Source organism: Hypanus sabinus, chromosome 17 (genome assembly GCF_030144855.1).
Source record: "Hypanus sabinus isolate sHypSab1 chromosome 17, sHypSab1.hap1, whole genome shotgun sequence".
NCBI lineage: Eukaryota > Metazoa > Chordata > Chondrichthyes > Myliobatiformes > Dasyatidae > Hypanus > Hypanus sabinus.
The window spans coordinates 65,895,607-65,916,675 of record NC_082722.1 but is presented as its reverse complement, the minus strand read 5'-3'; the positions used below and the strand labels follow the sequence as shown (position 1 = coordinate 65,916,675).

The 21,069-nt window shown below is 42.0% G+C and overlaps 1 protein-coding gene across 3 annotated transcripts in view; it reads left to right on the top strand.

The window, feature by feature from the left end:
- Positions 1 to 21,069, top strand: part of atmin (ATM interactor) — a 52,676-nt gene that overhangs the window by 17,378 nt on the left and 14,229 nt on the right. For 2 of the 3 annotated variants that reach the window (XM_059993238.1, XM_059993237.1), the window contains exon 3: positions 4,890 to 5,089. In XM_059993238.1, coding sequence (XP_059849221.1) covers positions 4,890 to 5,089 — 200 coding nt within the window. Of the gene's footprint in view, positions 1 to 1,809; positions 1,891 to 4,889; positions 5,090 to 21,069 lie in introns of all 3 variants that reach the window. The other variant, XM_059993240.1, reaches the window with a different exon arrangement.

Sequence of the window (21,069 nt, the reverse complement as noted above, 5' to 3'; positions counted from 1 at the left end):
CTCGGGACCTTCCCAAGCCCAGTGCTGAAACATACGTTCTTAAGCATTTTATATGCATAGGAAGGTAAAATATATACTATATACGAATGCGAACGTTTGACTAACTGACGCTAAATAATACCAGATGTACCTGTTCTGACTTACTTAGTAAGAGAACTTCCGATTTTTTTTATCCCGATCCACGATAACTCATGCACATCCTCCCGTATACTTTAAATCGTCTCTAGATTACTTATAACAGCCAATACAATGTAAATACTATGTAAAATAGTTGTTATACTGCATTGTTTAGGGAATAATGACACAAAAAAGGTCTGTACATGCTCGAACAACAAGTGCTGGAAGAGCACTTCTGGGTTTTCATGATTCGTGGTTGGTTGAATTCACAGATAAGGAGGGCCGACTGTACTGTATCTCTATCAGTTATCATGTTGATGCTTATGAGGGAATGCTGTTTACAATTTTCCTACCATATTTCCCACATTGTAACTGTGGCTTTGTTTCCAAAAAGTGCTTCATTCATTATTCAATTTGCTACTGTTTAGTTTCTGAGAACAAGGAGGTACAATTGATTTTAAGAGACCTTTTTGCACTAGTGTAAATTCTTTAAAATAGATAACCCTTCAGTGTGACAAATGTTTGTGGCAGTTAGAAGATTTTTTTTACAGCATTAGGTTTATGGCAAACACTTAATGAAGGATAACTCTCACAGAATCCTGGAGGATTCAGCAAGTCAGACAGGATTTAAAGAGGAAAATAAACAAGTTGACTTTTCGGGTGGAGACTCTTTATCGGGACTATAAAGGAAGCCGATATAAGAAGGTGGAGGGAGTGCAAGTTGGCAGATGATGGGTGAGACCAGATGAGGGGGAAATTGGGTGGGTGGAGGAGAGGGATGAAATAAGAAGCTGGGAGATGATAGGTGGAAGACATAAAGGGCTGAAGAAGAAAGAATCTGATAGGAGAGGACCCTGGGGAAAGTGAGGAGGAAGGGTACCAGGGAGAGGTGATGGACAAGTGAGAAGAAAACTGGTGTGAAGCTAACCAGAATGGGAATTATCAAAAGAGGAGGAGGACGGGGGGCTTTGTGGGGGAGAGAAAATAAAAAATGGCTGTCATCAGAATCTTTTCAACCTCCATGCTTACTCTTTCTGTATATTGCTTGGGTATAAACAGACGCTGCTGTTTGCAGTTTTGGTGGAATATTTTCCATGCCACTGAGGCAGCGGCAGAAAACTGTTCTGTTGATACTTTGCTATTTCAGTAAGTCCTTGCAGCACCAACTCAGTATAATTTCCATCAGAGTTTGGACACCACTCAGTGTTTTTAATGACCTTGCAAATTAATGATTATTTTAAGATATCAGTTTGTAATGGGTAAATCAAGACAGTGTATTGAGCAACACACACAAAATACTGAAAGAACTCAGCAGGCCAGGCAGCATCAATGGAAAAAAGTACAGTCAACATTTCAGTCTGAAACTCTTTGGACAGGGTAATGGAACTATTGACCAAGTATTTTAAGATCCATGTCGGCAGTAAACCTGTACCCCCCCCCCACCCAAAAAAAAGATTCAAGCCACCTTTTTATTCAAAAGAACATTTAAGCTTATTAATAAACTAGACATTTTAACCTTTTTAATGAATTATTTTTGTCTACCGAAAGGTTTTAGCCCAAAATATCAACTGCACTCTTTTCCTAGATGCTGCCTGGCCTGCTGAGCTCCTTCAGCATTTCGTGTGTATTGCTCAGATTTTCAGCATCTGCAGGTTTTCTCATTTATTTTTGTTTGCATTGGTTTTCATACAGTTGTGTTGGTGAGAGTGAAGATAAAGGGGGAAGGAGGAAATTTTATGTTTGAATATGAAATGGGAAAAATTTTCCTGAAAGGTAAGCTTCAGGTGTATCTTGGCTACCTGTAGATTTTGAACAAGCAACAAAATCCTTGTTTCTGAAGGGACTGTGACATTTCTACCAAAACCTAAAACCTTTAACACGTATACAGTGCCTCCTTTGTTTATGAATGCCTCTTGCTGCTGAATCAGAAAAGAACAAGGAATGAATTTTTAAATATTTTTGTTACACATTTTAGCACATATCAAGAATGGGTGGACTGTTGGCTGGTTGGCAGAAAACAGAGTGAGAATAAAGGGATCCTATTCTGGCTGGCTGCCGGTTATCAGTTGAGTTCAACAGGGGTCAGTGTTGGGACTGCTACTTTTTACAATGTATGTCAATGATTTGAATTACAGTATTAAAGGATTTGTGCCTAAATTTGCTGATGATACAAAGATAGGTGGAGGAGCAGGTAGTGCTGAGGAAACAGAGAGCCTGCAGAGAGACTTGGATAGTTTAGAAGAATGGGCAAAGAAGTGGCATATGAAGTACAATGTTGGAAAATGTATGGTCATGCACATTGGTGGAAGAAATAAATGGGCAGACTATTATTTAGATGGGGAGAGAATTTCAAAATGCAGAGATGCAAAGGGACTTGGGAGTCCTTGTGCAGGATACCCTAAAGGTTAACCTCCAAGTTGAGTCGGTTGTGAAGAAGGTGAATGCAATTTTGGCATTCATTTCTACAGATACAGAATATAAGCAGAGATGAGATGTTGAGTCTCTATAAGGCACTTGTGACACCACACTTGGAGTATTGTGTGCAGTTTTGGGCTCCTTATTTTAGAAAGGATATACTGACATTGGAGAGGGTTCAGAGAAGATTCATAAGAATGATTCCAGGAATGAAAGATCTACCGTATGAGGAATGTCTGGCAGCTCTTAGGCTGTATCCCCTGGAGTTCAAGAGAATGAGGGAGATCTCATAGAAACATTCCAAATGTTAAAAGGCCTGAACAGATTAGATATGGCAAAGTTATTTCCCATGGTAGGGGATTCTAGGACAAGAGGGCACAATTTCAGGACTGGGGACATCCTTTCAGAACTGAGATGCAGAGAAAGTACTTTAGTCAGGGGGTGGTAACTCAGTGGAATTTGTCACCATGAGCGGCTGTGGAGGCCAAGTCTTTGGGTGTATTTAAGGCAGAGATAGATAGGTTCTTGATTAGCCAGGGTATCAAGGGATATGGGGTGAAGGCAGGGGAGTGGGGATGACTGAAAGAAATGGATCAGCCCATGATTGAACGGTGGAGCAGAGTCAGTGGGCTGAATGGTCTCCTCCTATACCTTATGCTCTTAAGGAGGAATCAAATTTAACTCTTTGCCTACAAGTAGTATGGTGTTTTATGTAGTTTGTATTTATATTCAATGCAACCTTAACATCTTAAGGAATCAGATGGAATTTGATACTGAGAGCCACACAAAGTAAAAGTTGATGACTAGAAGTATGGTTGGTGGTTTTATAGATGCTATGAAGGAGGAGAAAAATATATGGAGATGGGCTGTTTGCTTCTCAGGTAGCTTGAAGCTTAATCATTGTGATGGAACAATTTAAATAAAATGGGATGGCATGGTAGCATAGGGGTTAGCACATCGTTTTATAGTACGGTACCAGCAACCAGGGTTCGATTCCTGTCGTTGCCTGTAAAGAGTTTGTATGTTCTACCCCTTGACCAGGTGGGTTTCATCTGGGTACTCTGGTTTCAAATTCAAGTTTAATTATCTTTTAAACCATACATGAATACAACCGAATGAAACAGTGTTCCTCTGGGGCCAAGGTGCAAAACACACACAGCACATTTAAAATAGTGAGCAAAAAGAACACAGTCATGCAAAAAAAACAAAGATTGTCAAAGACCCTGCCTGATTGGATTGCTGGGCATCTATACAATATGTCATTCCACCAATCAAGCACTGGGGGGCAGCACTGCAACAGAGGCCAGCGCCAACCAAGCATGGATGCAACGCTACACCAGCTCTCTCTCCTGGACTCTAGCAGCAAGCGTGCCCGTGGTTCGAGGCCTAGTCCTCGCTACAACAGAAGCAATGCAGCTCCCACGCCATCTGCTCCGCCACCAAACAAGAGAAACAGGCCTGCTGCAACTTACATTATCAATGTCTAACAGGTTTTTGCGATTGTGAGAGAGACATACCATGGTTTCACTGCATGCTGCCTTGGTGCACCAACTCCAGTGCCTTCAAGTAGCAGGCAGCAACGCAGTCAGTGTGCACCAGGCCTGTTCCTCCAATCCCAGGCCAGCTCCACTGACACCCTGAACACACCAGCCGGCTCCTCCATTCAACGAGCAGCTCACTGATGGGGTGGACCCATTGCACTCGAAGCTCTTGGAGCCCAGCACCATCTTCTGATTGTAAAAAAAACCCACATTTAACAAAGAAAAAAGTACTTTTGGTTGGCCCCCCAAAAAAACTGCTGCATCTGAAATCTCCGCCACCTTATCCTCCCACAATCCAAAGACACATCAGTTAGTAAGTTAATTGCTTGTTGTAAATTGTCCTGTGATTAGGCTAGGGTGAAATTGGGAGATTGCTGTACCACGTGACTTGAAGGGCCTATTGAATGCTGTATCTCAATTATTATTGGTGCAAAGTGGTTGATCCTATTTTCTTTGAAATCTACAGTTCCTCCAAGGATTATAGAACCATAGGGTTTACTAAGGTGTTTACAGAGATAGCTGGGGTGAGGCCATGAAATGCTACAAACAAAAGGAGGATAATTTTAGATTGAGGCATTGCTGGTTCGGAAGATAATGTTATGGAGCACAAGGTTGATGGTTCTTCAGTGCTGGAAGGTCAGGTTCCAACCGGCAGTGCTGGAAATGACTGAATGGTGAAAGATGGGAATGAACAAGGAGACTGAGAAACATTAAATCCAGGGACATGGATGAAGGTATTACTCAGTAAAGCTTGCTTATCTATTTTTAGTTTCTGTCATTGAAGATCCTGTTCATCACTTTCTGCTTTTTCTCCAGCACTTTATGAAAATTCATGCTGAGAAGAAGCACAAGTGTGACAAATGTAGTAACTCATATGGTACAGAATGGGACCTGAAGCGACATGCAGAGGACTGTGGGAGGATTTTCAAGTGCACTTGTGGTTGTCCTTATGCCAGCAGACCAGCACTGTTGTCTCATATTTACCGAACTGGACATGAAATCCCTGCAGAACATCGGTAAGTGCATATTCTCCAGGCAGATCAAAATGTTCACACAGAGCTTACTATGTGCCAACTCATCTGTTCTACTGTATCGTGCATTAAAATTGCCTGTTTAAACAAGCCTTTTCTCTTGGACACTGTTAAATTATCATTAAAACTGTATAGATCTAATGATGAGCTATTTCATTGCTGATAAACAACAAGTTTTTGTAGCTTGTTTAGTTTGGCTGAGACTAAGTGAATTTTATTGATGGCCATATAGTCTGTTATTCTAACAGTGACAGCATCATCTGGTCCAACAAAATACAGAAACCCAAAGTTGTTGATATTGTGGTTTCTAACAAATTTTATAGATATAACCAACAATCATAATTATAGCTTTTCATATATTTTGCAGTACAATGAAAATATTGTCTTGTTAAGCCCAACACCCCTGAACAATGTCCCTGTGTTAAGCTCGCCTGCTGTCTTGTCCTAGGCCAGTCTTTCAAAATGTCACTAGGTATAGGCTGTCTTCAAAGATCCTTCCTCTCCCAGGGATGAGGTCTTTAGAGCTTTGTTGGCATTTCTGTAGCACTGGGTTTTTATGGGATGGAGTTGCTAACCCCATGCCCAACCCTCCTCCTTCACAGCCGAGCATGAGAACATCCATGGTGGAGTTGAACAATGTCTCTGGTCTAGGAAAAAACAACTGCCGAGGTGTGAAGAGTCATTTTCTCTTTTTGCTAGTCTTTTTTCTTAATCTTTCTTTGCTTTCTGTGTATTTCTTGAAGTTAAAATCAGAACATTTCTTGATCAGTTGCCATGAATGTTCAGCTGCATAATTCACTAGATGACATTTCTCTCATTGGGTGTTACAGACTCCCTCTCAGAGATGCTAGATTAGAAATCACACTGGAAAATGAGAAATATATGCCACAGAGCCAATTTAATCTGTGTAGTGTGTTTTATTATTTCATTACTGACTGCAAAGCCCATGCAATTGTTGCAACGTCTTTTGGAGGCAGTGTGAAGCTTGTAATGAGATAACTTTATGAAAAACAGCTGGAGATAAAACCATGGGTTTATTGCTGCTGATGTGCTGGCTCTCAGTCTACGTGCAAGTCAATAATATGTTTTCTCAATGTACCATATGCAAAAAATTAGTTGAAGAAACAGTATTGAGGTAATACTTCAGCTCTATTACACTTTGGTTAGATCACACTTGGAGTATTATGTTCATTTCTGGTCACCTCATTACGGAAAGGATGTGGAAGCTTTCGACAGGGTGCAGAGGAGATTTACCTCTGGGTTAGAGAGCATGTCTTATGAGGATAGGCTGAGCAAGTTCAAGCTATTCTCTTTGGAGCAAAGGAGGATGAGGTGACTTCATAGAAGTGTACAAGATAGTAAGAGGCATGAATCGAGTGGACAGCTGGAGACTTTTTCTGAGGGCATAATTTTAAAAGGATTGGAGGAAAGTATGGAGGAGCATCAGGGATTTTTAAAAAATATACTGTGGTGGGTGCATGGAAGACACTGCCGGGGTGGTGGTGAAGTCAGATAAACTCAGGACATATTAGAGACTCTTAGATAGGCACATGGATGATAGAAAAATAGAGGGCCACAGTGCCAATAAAAGTACTCACCACCCCCCCATGGAAGTTTTTATGTTTTATTCTTTTACAACCTTGAATCACTGTGGATTTAATTTGGCTTTTTGACACTGATCAACAGAGAAGATTCCTTCATGTCAAAGTGAAAAAAAATTCTACAATTTGGTCTAAAATTATTGCAGCTATTAAACAAAATTGATTGCATAATTACTCATCCTCTTCAAGTCAGTGTTTAGTGCATGCACCTTTGGCAGCAATTACAGCTTTGGTCTGTGATGATAGGTCTCTTATCAGCTTTGCACATCTGGACACTGCAGTTTTTCCCCATATTCTTTACAAAACTGCTCAACCTCTGTCAGATTGCATGGGAATCGTGAATGAAAAGCCCTTTTCAAGACCAGCCGTAAATTTTCAAATGGATTGAAATTTGGATTCTGACTTGACCATTCCAGGAGATAACTTCGTTTTTAGCTATTCCTGTGTAGCTTTGGCTTTATGGTTGGGGTCATTGTCGTGCTGGAAGACAAATCTTACAATTCACAGTTCTCTTGCAGACTGCATCAGGCTTTCCTCCAGGATGTCCTTGTATTTTGCTGCATCCATTTTACCCTCTGACCTTCACAAGCCTTCCAGGACCTGCTGCAGTGAAGTATCCCCGTAGCATGATGCAACTACCACAATGTTTCACAGTAGGGATGGTGTGTTTTTGATAATGTGCAGTGTTTGGCTTATGCCAAACGTGTTTAGTCGAATGACCAAAAATCTCAGTTTTGGTTTCATCAGACCATAGAACCTTCCAGCTGACTTCAGAGTCTCCCACGTGCCTTCTGGCAAACTCTAGCCGAGATTCCATGTGTGTATTTTCCCTGTGTCTTTCTCTTTGACACTCTCCCATAAAGCTGTGACTGGTGAAGCACCCGGGCAACAGTTGTATATGTAGTCACTCCCATCTCAGCCACTGAAGCTTGTAACTCCTCCAGAGTTGTCAGAGGTCTCTTGGTGGCCTCATTCTCTAGTTCCCTTCTTGCACAGTCACTCAGTTTTTGAGGTCAGCCAGCTCCTTTCGTGGTTTCTTATGACCCACAAATGACCAGGAGATGCAGAAGATTCTTCAAGAAGTATTAAACTTTGATTTGCAAATCAAAGCTGAGACAGTCATTGAGCTAGTCGCTGATTGCCCACTGATCCTTGTGCATAGCATTTTTTATAGCAATCTCCTGGTTTAGTTGCATTAGCATATCTAATCGGTCTACAGTTGCGTATCACTAGTACATCCGCCACTATTGTTTCTACCCATTGACTTAACCCTGTTCTAATCTACATCTCTTAGCTACCTCTCATTAACATACCATTGTCTTCTACATTCTTTAAGATTTCATTCTCCTACTAAATTGGATACATGCATAGCAAATAGCAAGTTCAAAGCTGACTACATAGTTTTGGTTACACAGCAAACAATGCAACTTTTATACTCCCAATATATCCCCCCTTTGAGACCCACAGGATTTCACACAGAGAAAGAAGACTAAGAGTCCGTGCTCAAAAGCCCCAATAAACTCAAGCACCTATTCCCAAATCTCGGGTTAAACTATAATTCTCTGCGCCAAGACCTCAAGGTATTCTCTCCCTGTTACCCTGGGCCACTGAGCCAAAAACCTGTCCCTTTGTACCTGAGACAGGGAAAAAAAAACTCAGAAGTCCTTACAATCTACTCCCACACTATTGTTTTGCGCTTGTTCATCCTGCAGGTGGTGTAGGCTGTAACGATACATTTTCGGTGTTTTTTTCTCCACTAAGCTTGCTTCAGTAATTGCCACGAGCATCGGAAATTGTTTGGTTGCAGTACACACTACAAGAGACTTGAGACAAGGAAGAAAGCAGCACCACACAAGTGCACAGCTCAACAATACAATACTGACAGTTATTGCCATTTTAGTCAGCCATGCTCCCCATCCTCCAAGTCTACTTTCTAACCAATCAAATAACTGATGTCCGAACCCTGCATTCTGTGCGCATACCTCGCACTGTGACAAGACAAAGTCCACTGAAGCCTGTAAATAAGGTGACCAAAAACCATCCTTCTTTATTTTCTTTATCACTTCCCCCCTTGCACAATGGTCAATCCCATGCGCTTCTGAAATCAGAATCGTCAGTAGAGGGGTGGGCGCTACCAACAAACTGACTTCCATGCTCCACAAGCCTTCCGGGTTGTGAAGCCTTCGTCTCTGCATTGTCTGTTCTGCCAAAGTTGCCTTATCTTATATTTCAATTAGGTCCTCTACCACAGGTTCTGGAGCTAGGCTTACCTGGGGGGGGGCAATGACAGCTGATGTACATCCAGACGCTTTTCTGGCTGCCTCGTCTGCCTGCAGCTTGATTTCCTTTTGTTATTACATCATTTCCCTTTGTATGTGCCTGGCATTTTACTATAGCCAGTTCTTTAGGTTTCATCATGGCTTTTATTAAGTCTAGAATTCGCTGACAATGTTCTATGGGATCTCCACTGCTTTTTTTAAAACCTCTCTGTTTCCACACTGCCCCGAACAAATGACATACTCCATGAGCATATGCCGAATCAGTATAGATGTCTACTTTCTTACCTTCCATCATTTCACACGCAGCTGTCAGGGCTTTGATTTCCGCTAGTTGGGCGGAACATGGTTGGGGACAGGACTCCCATCTAATAACCTTATAGCTCGACTGATCCTGCTGCACTACTGAGAACCCTGCATGATTTCCATCATAATCCCTGTAACAAGAGCCATCTACGAACAGAACCTTTTTATCTGCATCCTCTAGTGGTTCTGACTGTAAATCTGCTCTCAATTTGGCAAATGCCATTGTCTTCCCTACGCAATCGTGGGGTTCTCCTTCATAGCCCAAAGGGACAAAATCGGCTATATTACTGGTAGTGCATCTCTGTATAGTTATGTCTGGAAATGTCAATAGCATCTGATACGCAGCTATCCTGGCTGGCGTCAGCACAAATTTCCCTCTTTCCAGCAATTCTGCTATTTTGTGGTGTGTGTACAGAGTCACAGGATAGCCCAGGGTTTCAGATGATGCCTTTTCATATGTGTAATACAGCGCCGTCAATCCCTGATAACAGGGTGGATACCCCTGAGCCACCTCATCTAGTCTGGTACTGTAGTATGCTATCGGCTGCTTTGCTTTTCCTGTGCCTGTCTCTTGTGTTAGGACCGCTGTGATATAACCCTCCTGTCGGTTGGATACATACAAATGAAAAACCTTCTCGTAGTCAGGCAAAGCTAATGCTGGTGCTGACTGCAATTCCTGCTTAATAGTATTGAAAGCTGTCTCTGCCTCTCCATTCCACTGTAAGCCGTTCTTCAAATTTGTATGTCCTGCTTCTTTCATTATCTTTCTCAAAGGTGCCACAATCTCAGCATATTCTCCTATCCAATCTGAGCTGTACCCTGCCATTCCCAAAAACATCATCATATGCCCTACAGTCTGGGGTTTTGGGGCCTTAGTTATTGCCTCAATCTGATCAGGTGCTATCGCCTTCACTCCCTTGGATATTACCCTGCCTAAGTATTCCACTTGCTGCGTGCAAAATTGCAGTTTATTTTTGGATACTTTATGTCCTCCGTGCGCCAGCTTCTCTAACAGAGTTATAGTGTCCTGCTCACACTGTTCCTTACTGTGGGAGCAAATCAACCGGTCATCCACATATTGTAACAATGTACTTTCCAATGGTATGCCCTCTAGGTCTGCCTTCAACACCTGATTAAAAACGTGCGGTGAATGTTTAAAACCTTGTGGCATTCTGGTATAGGTATACTGAGCACCTCTGTAAGTAAATGCAAACAGATACTGACACTGGTTGGCCAGAGGAATGCTGAAGAAAGCCGAACACAAATCAATCACTGAAAAGTAACTTGCATCTGGTGGAACATTAGTCAAAAGCGTGTGTGGGTTGGGGACTACTGCTAGCCAGTCCTCTACCAAAACATGCACCAATCTCCACTTAGATTTATCTGCTTTTAAGACCGGCAGCAACGGGGTATTGCATGGACTGTTTGTTCTTTTAAGCACTCCTATTTCAAGCAACCCCTGCACTGTCGATGCTATTCCCTCTTCTGCTTCTGGTCTTAGAGGGTATTGTGGTCTCCTGGGTGGAATTGCTCCTTTTTTCAGCCTTATTTCCACCGGACTAGCTGTTTTTATTTTCCCTACATCCGTGTCATGCTGTCACCACAGAATAGTTGGCAACTCATCTAAACTTCTATCTTTCTGCTGGCCTCTTTCCTTTCCCAGCAATGGCATGTGTGGTTGGGGAGTTATTTCGACCTCTCTCACTGTCCCTACAATATCTACACTTATCATTATTTTAATGCAATTGTTGTCTTCTGATATCCACACCTCTGACGTGATTTTCCTCCACACTGTTACGGTTTCATCACTCTTAACTAAGGGTCCTAAGTCTTTAGACTGATATCTCTTGTTTACCGACAACATTATGTGGGGCGGTATCCTGTACCATTTTTCTAAAAAGGTGTTCCACTTAACTTGTAAAGCTGCCCCTTGCTTTCCAATTATCACAGCCTCCCCTTCCAGGTGATGTTGGGTACATGCCTCCAGGTGCCATTTCTCCTCTAACTCCCTGTTCTGAGTCTCGTCAAAAATCACTGTACAATGTAGCTCAGATTTGGGCATTACAGCCCTGGGTAATATAGCCTGCATGCCCTTTTTCCATTTTTCCCAGGTTTCCTGAATCTGATCTGCGATGTCTCCTATCCAAAAGACATTAGCCTTCTTGTCTTCTCGCACTAACAATTGAGCCCCTGCTCTTTTCACACTCAGCCCATTTCTGGTGCATTCTAATTTTAATTCCAGTTTCAATAAGGCATCTCTGCCTAACAAATTAATTGGGAATTCCTTTAAATACTAGCACCGGCAAAACAATTCCTTTATTTCCCATTCTCAACTGCACTGGAGCCGTGCACTGTGTCAACTGCGTTTTCCCCGAGAACCCTACCGTCTTAATAAACTTTCCTGACATGGGAAGGTGAATGGCATACTGTGGCTGTACACAAGTGTACGTGGCTCAAGTATCTATCATCATTGGTGTCAGTTGCCCTTCTAACATAACCTGAACAATGGGTTCCTCGTCTGCCTCCCTTGTTATCATTGGGTAATGTCCCTTCCCACTCGAGTTCTCGGGGCACCCCTAATACCTCGCATAGGGGTTCACAGGTCCGCTTGGGCCTGTGGGGGCTGGTCCTTGGCTAAACTTTAGTTCCCTTCTTATAGGTTCCTGCTGGTGTGTGACAGGCCATGGTGTAAACGGACAATCTCTTTTCATGTGACCTGGCTGATTACATCCCCAGCACAATCTCTCTACCTCTCTGTCCCTGTTTCCTCACTGGTCCCCTCTGCTCATAGCTCCTCTGTCTCCCTCCTTGGGACTTCCAGTCCTCTCTGGGCTGTTTGAATTTAGTCTGTTCCTGATAGGGCATTTGTGGGAATGCTCCTCCAAAGACGTTGATTATTGGCATGGGGTTTTCCAGCCCTTGTCTTACAGTATGATCGGTTCCTCCATATAGCGGTGCTTCATCCAGTTCGATGGCTGTACTCGGACCAGTGGTTGCTGGCAGCATCTTTTGCTTTTCTCCTTTTCCTTCTTTTTGAGTTCTTCGAGCTGCATTTGTATTAACTTTCTTTGCACCTCTTCCTGCTGCTCAGCCAACCTTCGTTTGTCTTTCCGGTATTTCTCAACTGCATGGACTACGTGGTCTCTAAATTCTTGTGGGGTCATTGACGTCAGCCTAACCACTTCCTCTAGTTTGGATTTTACTTGTGGAGGCATTGCATCCAAAATGCTGTGTTGGAACGGTGTGGTGATAAATAAGCTATTTTCCACCTCTTGCTCAGTCTCCAGTCTCTACCTTTTCAATGGGTTTTCTACGTAGGCTGCTGGGTTTTCAGTGTCTCCCAGTGGATCCCCTTTTAAGGCTTTGGGGTCCACTTTGGGTGGATAAAGCTTCCTGAGGGCCTGCCATACCCTCTCCCATAGCCAATAATCATCCCGTCGTTTCTTCTTCAAAGGCTCTAATCCATTTCCCTGCTCCTTCATGTAGATTGGGCAGAATGTTTTTCAGCCCTTCTAGGTCCTGGGATCCCCAAGGGATGTACAGCACTTGTCCTGATCCTTTAACTAACAACGGCATCATTCTTCCTCCTTCTTCCCACCTGCTCTGGCTCTCCTCCTTGCCTGACTCCCCATCTGTCTCAGGGTATGTCTTTACTGCCTCCCACACAAATTTCTCCGGGGTCCTCTTCTTCCCTCGGTCTCCCTGTGGAGTCCTTCCTTTCTGTCTTGATTCAATACTTGGTTGGCCCCTGGAGTATTTTTCGCATCTCCTCCGGCAATCCCCTCTCAGTAACTTATCTAGCTCTCTCTCTCTACTTCCGAAAGTCGCTCCCCTACCGCCTCCTTCTGCTCTTCTAGGCTTCTGCCTCCTACCTCTTCCCCACAAATTCTCACTCTCTGCACTTAACTCTTGCTCCTCCACTGAGTCACCTTCTCTTTCTTCCTGTCCATGTCTGTACACCTGTGGCAGGGACTCCTCATGATCCTTACTTGTGCTTGATTCCCTTCTCTCTTGTGTTTCTCCAAGACTCTCATCTCCTATCTTTTTTCCACTTCCTCTTGAATGCCTCATCTCTTTCTGCCATGATGAGCCACTTTCTTTTCTAGTCTGTTCATTTCTATGGTATAACCAATACTCCTCATACTCCTTTTCCTCTCTCAAGTATTTCATCCGTTCAGTCTCCTCTTTCATTTCCCTCTTTGCCTGTTCCACCTTTATCCTTTCTGCCTGTATCTCCTTCCATATCGCCGCTTTTTCCTTCTATTATTGTGTTTTTTCCTCCTCATTATCCCAAACTTGTACTTCTCCCTACATGTTTACTGTTCCCATCAGCAGGGGGCACTGCTTAGGGGTTCCTTCCTCATTATAGGGAGGGGGCTTTTCTGTTTCTTTCACATCCGGGTACGGAGCTAAAGCCAGTTTCTCACTGTACCTTCCTCTCTCTCTAACAGGCTGTTTATCCAGCACCTTAGTGTCTTCCTCGCTTGTAATCAATATTCTACCTGTCCTCCTCAGCCTTTCTCCCTCTGTTCTGAAGAGTTTTAGCACTTCCATTTCTCGTTCTCTTTTGTGCCCTCTTTTCTTAGATTTATCTTTTGGTTTGTAATTTTTAATTAGTGCCTCCATTTCTTCGCACAAGCTTACATCAAATTGTCGCAGAAAGTGCTTACCTTTTGTTTGGGTGCACCCTTAATTCTGTTGGCCTTGTGGGGGTCTCTAGAGGACTGGGAAGCGTCCCCAGTCTGCCGTTTCCTTTCCGCGGGTCTCTTTCCGGTCCTGCCACGGTCACCAATTTTGTCGTGGTTTCTCGCGCCCCACAACCGACCAGGAGACGCAGAAGATTCTTCAAGAAGTATTATACTGTAGCGGTGTGCTACATGCAGGGCTAAAATTACGACACGGAGTCGGTAACTGCAGTCGAAGGAAAAACTTTATTTGAAATCCTCGGCCTCACTTTTAAGCCTCCCTCAACCTGCCCCCCGTGGCGCAGAGGCTCCAATGCTCTGTGCTCGCAAACCCCCGTAGGCTATCTCCCTTAGCCGGAAAGCTGGCTAATTGTGAGCCGGTTCGGATGTGCCAGGAAATGGGTCGCCACATAACCCCCCCCCCCCGAACTGGTGTTACACCCCCCAATGTCCACAGTCTGGGCCAGAACCTGCTTAGGAGGTCTGCCTCTGCGCCGAGGTGCCAGAAACTCGACCGGTTGCGCCAGGTCCACATGGGCCGGTTTGAGTTGGTCCACCGTGAAAACCTCCTCTTTCCCCCCAACATCCAGCACGAACGTGGACCTGTTGTTCCGGAGCACCATAAACGGCCCCTTGTATGGCCGCTGCAGCGGTGGTGGATGCCCACCCCTTCGTACAAATACAAACTTACAGTTCTGCAGGTCTTTGGGTACGCAGGTCGGGTTCTGCCCAGGACTGCTGCGGGATCTTCCTCTTGCCCCCGTGGGGCTGGTAGGAACTCCCCGGGGACGACCAGGGGCGCACCGTATACTAACTCGGCCGACGAGGCGTGCAGGTCGTCCTTGGGTGCTGTGCGGATGCCGAGTAGGACCCAGGGAAGTTCGTCCGCCCAGTTGGCTCCTCGCAGGCGGGCCATGAGGGCCGACTTAAGGTGACGGTGGAAACGCTCCACTAGCCCGTTCGACTGTGGGTGGTAGGCAGTTGTGTGGTGCAGCTGAGTCCCCAAAAGGCTGGCCATAGCTGACCACAGGTTGGAGGTGAACTGGGCGCCTCTGTCGGAGGTAATGTGGGCCGGTACTCCAAAGTGAGATATCCAGGTGGTGATCAGGGCTCGGGCCCAAGATTCGGAGGTGGTGTCGGTGAGCGGGACCGCCTCTGGCCATCTTGTGAACCGGTCCACGATAGTCAAGAGGTAACGCGCTCCGCGCGACACTGGCAGGGGGCTCACGATATCCACATGAATGTGGTCGAAACGCCGGTGGGCGGGATGGAACTGCTGCGGTGGGGCTTTGGTGTGCCGCTGCACCTTGGCCGTCTGGCAGTGCATGCACGTTTTGGCCCATTCACTGACCTGTTTGCGGAGTCCGTGCCAAACGAACCTGCTGGAAACCATCCGGACAGTTGTCCGGATGGAGGGATGCGCCAAGTTATGAATGGAGTTGAAAACACGGCGCCGCCAGGCTGTCGGGACGAGGGGACAGGGCTGGCCGGTGGCGACGTCACAGAGTAGGGTCTTCTCACCCGGGCCTACGGGGAGGTCCTGGAGCTGCAAACCGGAGACTGCGGTTCTGTAACTCGGAATCTCCTCATCTGCCTGCTGTGCCTCTGCCAGTGCCTCAAAGTCTACCCCTTGGGAAAGGGCATGAACAGTAGGGCGAGAGAGCGCATCCGCCACGACATTGTCCTTACCCGAGACGTGCCGGACATCCGTCGTGTATTCAGAGATGTAGGACAGGTGGCGTTGCTGGCGGGACGACCAGGGGTCGGACGCTTTCGTAAACGCAAAGGTAAGCGGTTTGTGGTCCATGAACGCGGTGAAGGGCCGACCTTCTAGGAAGTACCTGAAATGCCGGATTGCCAGGGAGAGCGCCAACAGTTCCCGGTCGAAAGCACTGTACTTGAGCTCGGGTAGCCGCAGGTGTTTGCTGAAAAACACCAGGGGTTGCCAGCGACCTGCGATGAGTTGCTCCAGCACCCCACCAACTGCCGTGTTAGATGCATCCACTGTGAGGGTGGTAGGGGCGTCCATTCTGGGATGTACTAGCATTGCGGCGTTCGCCAAAGCTTCCTTCGTTTGAACGAAAGCGGCGGCAGACTCCTCGTCCCAGGTAATGTCCTTGCTTGGACCCGACATCAGGGCGAACAGGGGGCGCATGATCCGGGCAGCTGAAGGGAGGAAGCGGTGGTAGAAATTGACCATACCTACGAATTCCTGAAGGCCTTTGATCGTGGTGGGTCGGGGGAAGTGGCGGACCGCATCTACCTTAGCGGGCAAAGGGGTTGCCCCGTCTTTAGTAATCCTTTTCTTTCTAAATCTTTTTATTAATATTAGTAATATGGACAGAATACAGATGATATATTGATAAAGAAATTACCAACATACACATTCCATTACATATGAAAAAAAAACATACATAATAGTTACAATATAAATGAGTTTACCAAGACATAAGCCATAAGATATATGTATGGACATAGTAAATCTAAATATTTCATAATGTATAATATATAAAAAAACAGAAAAAAGAAAGAAAAAAAAAATTTATATAATGCAGAACTAGCTAATCTAATCTAATAACTATAACTAATAAGTAATATAAAATAAAAAAAACAAAAAAGAAGGGGAAAAAAAGCGGGCTGTTTATAATATCTCACAAAAATAAGTATTCATCAATGCCGTCACTTCCGGTCCTCTCAAAATACATAAGCTGAAAACTGGGAAATCAAATGAACTTTGCACAGGGTCATATTACATCATATGAAAATGTTGAATAAATGGTCGCTATAACTTTTCAAATTTAATAGAAGTCTCAAAAGTACCACTTCTAATTTTTTCTAAATTTAAACATAACATAGTTTGAGAGAACCAATTAAATACAGTGGGAGGATCAATTTCTTTCCAATTCAACAATATAGATCTTCTAGCCATCAGAGTTAGAAATGCAATCATTCGACGGGCTGAAGAAGATAAATGCTGTGAATCTAACATTGGTAAACCAAAAATTGCGGTAATAGGATGAGGTTGTAAATCAATATTCAAAACCGCAGAAATAATATCAAAAATATCTTTCCAATATTTCTCCAAAAATGAACACGACCAAAACATGTGAGTTAAAGACGCAATTTCAGAATGACATCTATCACAAATAGGACTTATATGAGAGTAAAAATGAGCTAATTTATCCTTGGACATATGGGCCCTATGTACGACCTTAAATTGTATTAGTGTATGTTTGGCACATAACGATGATGTATTAACTAATTGAAGAATTCTATCCCAATTCTCACTAGAAATACTAAAACTAAGCTCTCTTTCCCAATCCTGTTTAGTCTTATAAAGAGGCTCTGAACGTATCTTCATAATTATATTATAAAGTTTTGAAATAAGCCCTTTTTGAAAAGGGTCTAATTCAAATAAACTCTCCAAAGTATCTGAAGGCACAAAATTTGGAAACGTAGAGAGTACAGAACTTAAAAAATGTCTAATCTGTAAATATCTAAAAAAATGAAATCTCGGCAAGTTATATTTGTTGGATAATTGTTCAAAAGACATGAAACAATTATCTAAAAATAAATCAGAAAATCTTAGTAATCCCTTAGTTTTCCAAGCTGAATAAGCTTGATCTATAATGGAAGGGTGAAAAAAACAATTAGATACAATAGGACTATTTAAAACGAATTGAGTCAACCCAAAAAATCTCCGAAATTGAAACCATGTACACAATATATGTTTAACTATCGGGTTGTCAATTCGTTTCGGCAATTTAGAAAGAGCAAAAGGGAGAGAAGTCCCTAAAATAGAACCCAAAGCATAAGCTGATACCGATTTAGTTTCTAAACTCACCCAACAAGGGCCAAAAGATCCACCCCCATCTTTCAACCAACATAACAAATATCTAATATTAACTGCCCAATAGTAAAATCTGAAATTAGGTAATGCTAACCCGCCTTCCTTTTTTGTCTTCTGTAAATATGTTTTACCTAACCTGGGATTTTTATACTGCCATATATATGAAGAAATTTTAGAGTCAACATTAGTAAAAAAAGATTTCGGGATAAAAATTGGTATCGCTTGAAAAATATATAAAAACTTAGGTAAAATAACCATCTTAATAGCATTAATCCTACCTATTAGGGATAGAGACAAAGGTGACCACTTAGTAAACAAACCTTTAATCTGATCAATTAAGGGTAAAAAATTAAATCTAAACAAATCTTTATGGTTTTTTGTGATTTTGATCCCTAAATAAGTAAAAGAGTCATTAACTAATTTAAAGGGTAAATTTCCATAAATTGGGACCCGTTTATTCAATGGAAACAATTCACTTTTATTAAGATTTAACTTATACCCAGAAAACTCACTAAATTGAGCCAATAATGATAACACTGCTGGAATGGATTTCTCCGGGTTAGAAATGAATAATAATAAATCATCTGCATACAAAGATAACTTATGAATATCTGTCCCACGATTAATACCCAAAATATCCTGTGATTGTCTGATGGCAATTGCCAAAGGTTCTAAGGCAATGTTAAATAGTAATGGACTAAGAGGACATCCCTGTCTAGTGCCCCGAAATAGGCAAAAAAAGGGAGATCTTTGATTATTGGTAACCACTGAGGCTACTGGAGTATGATAAATCAATTTAATCCATGATATAAATATCGGACTAAAATTAAACTTCTCCAACACATTAAATAAGTAAGGCCATTCAACTCTGTCAAATGCTTTTTCCGCATCTAATGAAATCACGCATTCTGAAGTATCATGTGAGGGAGTATAAACAATATTCAACAATCTCCTAATGTTAAAAAAAGAATAACGATTTTTAATAAAGCCAGTTTGATCATCTGAAATAATTTTGGGTAATACCTTCTCCAATCTAGATGCCAGTAACTTAGAAAAAATCTTGGAGTCTACATTCAATAAAGATATAGGTCTATAAGAAGCACAATTAGTAGGGTCTTTATCTTTCTTCAATATTAGAGAAATGGAAGCTCTATAAAAAGATTGTGGCAAATTCCCTAATCTAATGGCCTCCTCAAAAACCTTACCTAACCAAGGGGAAAGAGTAGCGGAAAAAAATTTTAAAAATTCAACTGTATAACCATCTGGACCCGGTGCTTTCCCAGAATTCATTGAGGAAATAGCCCCCTTAATTTCTACATCCGTAATAGGAGTATCCAATATCAAAAGATCATCAGATGATAACCTTGGAAAATTTAATTTTCCAAGAAAATCAGACATGGTATTATAATCTTGAGGAAATTCAGATTGATACAGGGAGGTATAGAAATCTTGAAATGCCTTATTTATCTCATCATGATTAACTGTCAGATTCCCATTCTGCTGACCAATCTTAGTGATTTGATGTTTAACCAGAGCATTCTTCAATTGACTAGCTAACAGTTTACCAGATTTATCACTATGTATATAAAAATCAGATTTAGTTTTCATTAATTGATTTTCAATCGAGGATGTAAGTAATAAACTATGTTCCATTTGAAGTTCAACCCTTTGTTTGTAAAGCTCCTTACTAGGAGCAATCGAATATTTCTTATCAATCTCTTCAATTTTATCAACCAATAAAAGAGTTTCCATCTTGATACGTTTCCTCAAACCAGCAGAATAAGAAATAATCTGTCCACGTATATAAGCTTTAAAAGTGTCCCAAAGTGTTCCGCAGGAAATATCATCTGTAGAATTAGTTGAGAAGAAGAAGTCGATCTGCTCCTCCATAAATTTTATAAAGTCAGTGTCTTGCAACAAGGTAGAGTCAAATCGCCATTGTCTAGCATTAGAAGCTGTATCCGTAAATTTCATAGAAAGTAATAACGGAGCATGATCAGAGATAGCTATAATATCATAGTTACAACCGATTACCAATGGAATAAAACAAGAGTCTACAAAAAAATAATCAATTCTTGAATAAGAGTGATAAACATGTGAGAAAAAAGAAAACTCTTTGTCTTTAGGATACCGGAATCTCCAAATATCAAAAACTCCATTGTCAGTCAAAAAAGAGTTAATACAAGTGGCCGACTTATTAGGTAAAGTCTGAATAGATAAAGATTTATCCATCAGAGGATTTAAACAACAATTAAAGTCACCACCCATTATTAACTTATATTCGTTTAGATTGGGTAAAGAAGTAAATAAAGACTTAAAAAAGTCAGGACAATCCACATTTGGAGCATAAACATTAACCAAAGCAACCTTTTTATTACAAAGTAAACCCGTAATTAACAAAAATCTGCCATTCGGATCCGAAAAAATATCATGTTGAACAAATGAAATAGAGGAGTCAATAAAAATTAAAACTCCTTTTACTTTAGCATTCGAATTTGCGTGATACTGTTGACCCCGCCAAAATCTAAAAAAACGAAATTTGTGCTCCCTCCTCACATGAGTTTCTTGTACAAAAATGATATGAGCATTAAGTCTTTGGAATACTTTGAAAATCTTCTTTCGTTTAATTGGATGATTTAAACCATTAGTATTCCAAGACACAAAATTAATGGTCTGAGCCATAATTCTAAAATCAACCCTTTGGTATAGAAAGAGTTAACCAACTTATAAACTCATGCACCCAGAAGAGGAACAAAAGTAGTGAGAAAACCCGGAAGTGACGACAACACAGACATATTTGAAGTTCAAAAACAGCCCGAATAAAAAAACTAACACAAACTGGTACAAAAAAAAATAGAATTAGAAAACAGACCATCCCCCCACCCCCCGAGAAAAAGAGAAAAAGCCAAAATATGACTTAAAAAGAGAAAAAGTAAGACTAATCCTACCCCCATGTCAGCTGAAGAACACTCCATATAAAAAGGATATATATACAAGAATCACCCCAACTTTAAAAATAAAATCGCTATAATAAAAACCATATTTCTAAGTATAGTTAGTTGTAAAAAGAATGAAAATATAATCACTAAAAAACAATTATAACTCAGGCTCTGGCCCAGACAAAACAAAAAATATTTAAGCTAAGATAAGCGATGCATTGTACGGAAGAAACGCGAAAAATATAAACATAATGCCATCTTAAGCAAAACCAAAAATCTTTTCCAAAAAACCACCATCTTAATCAAGG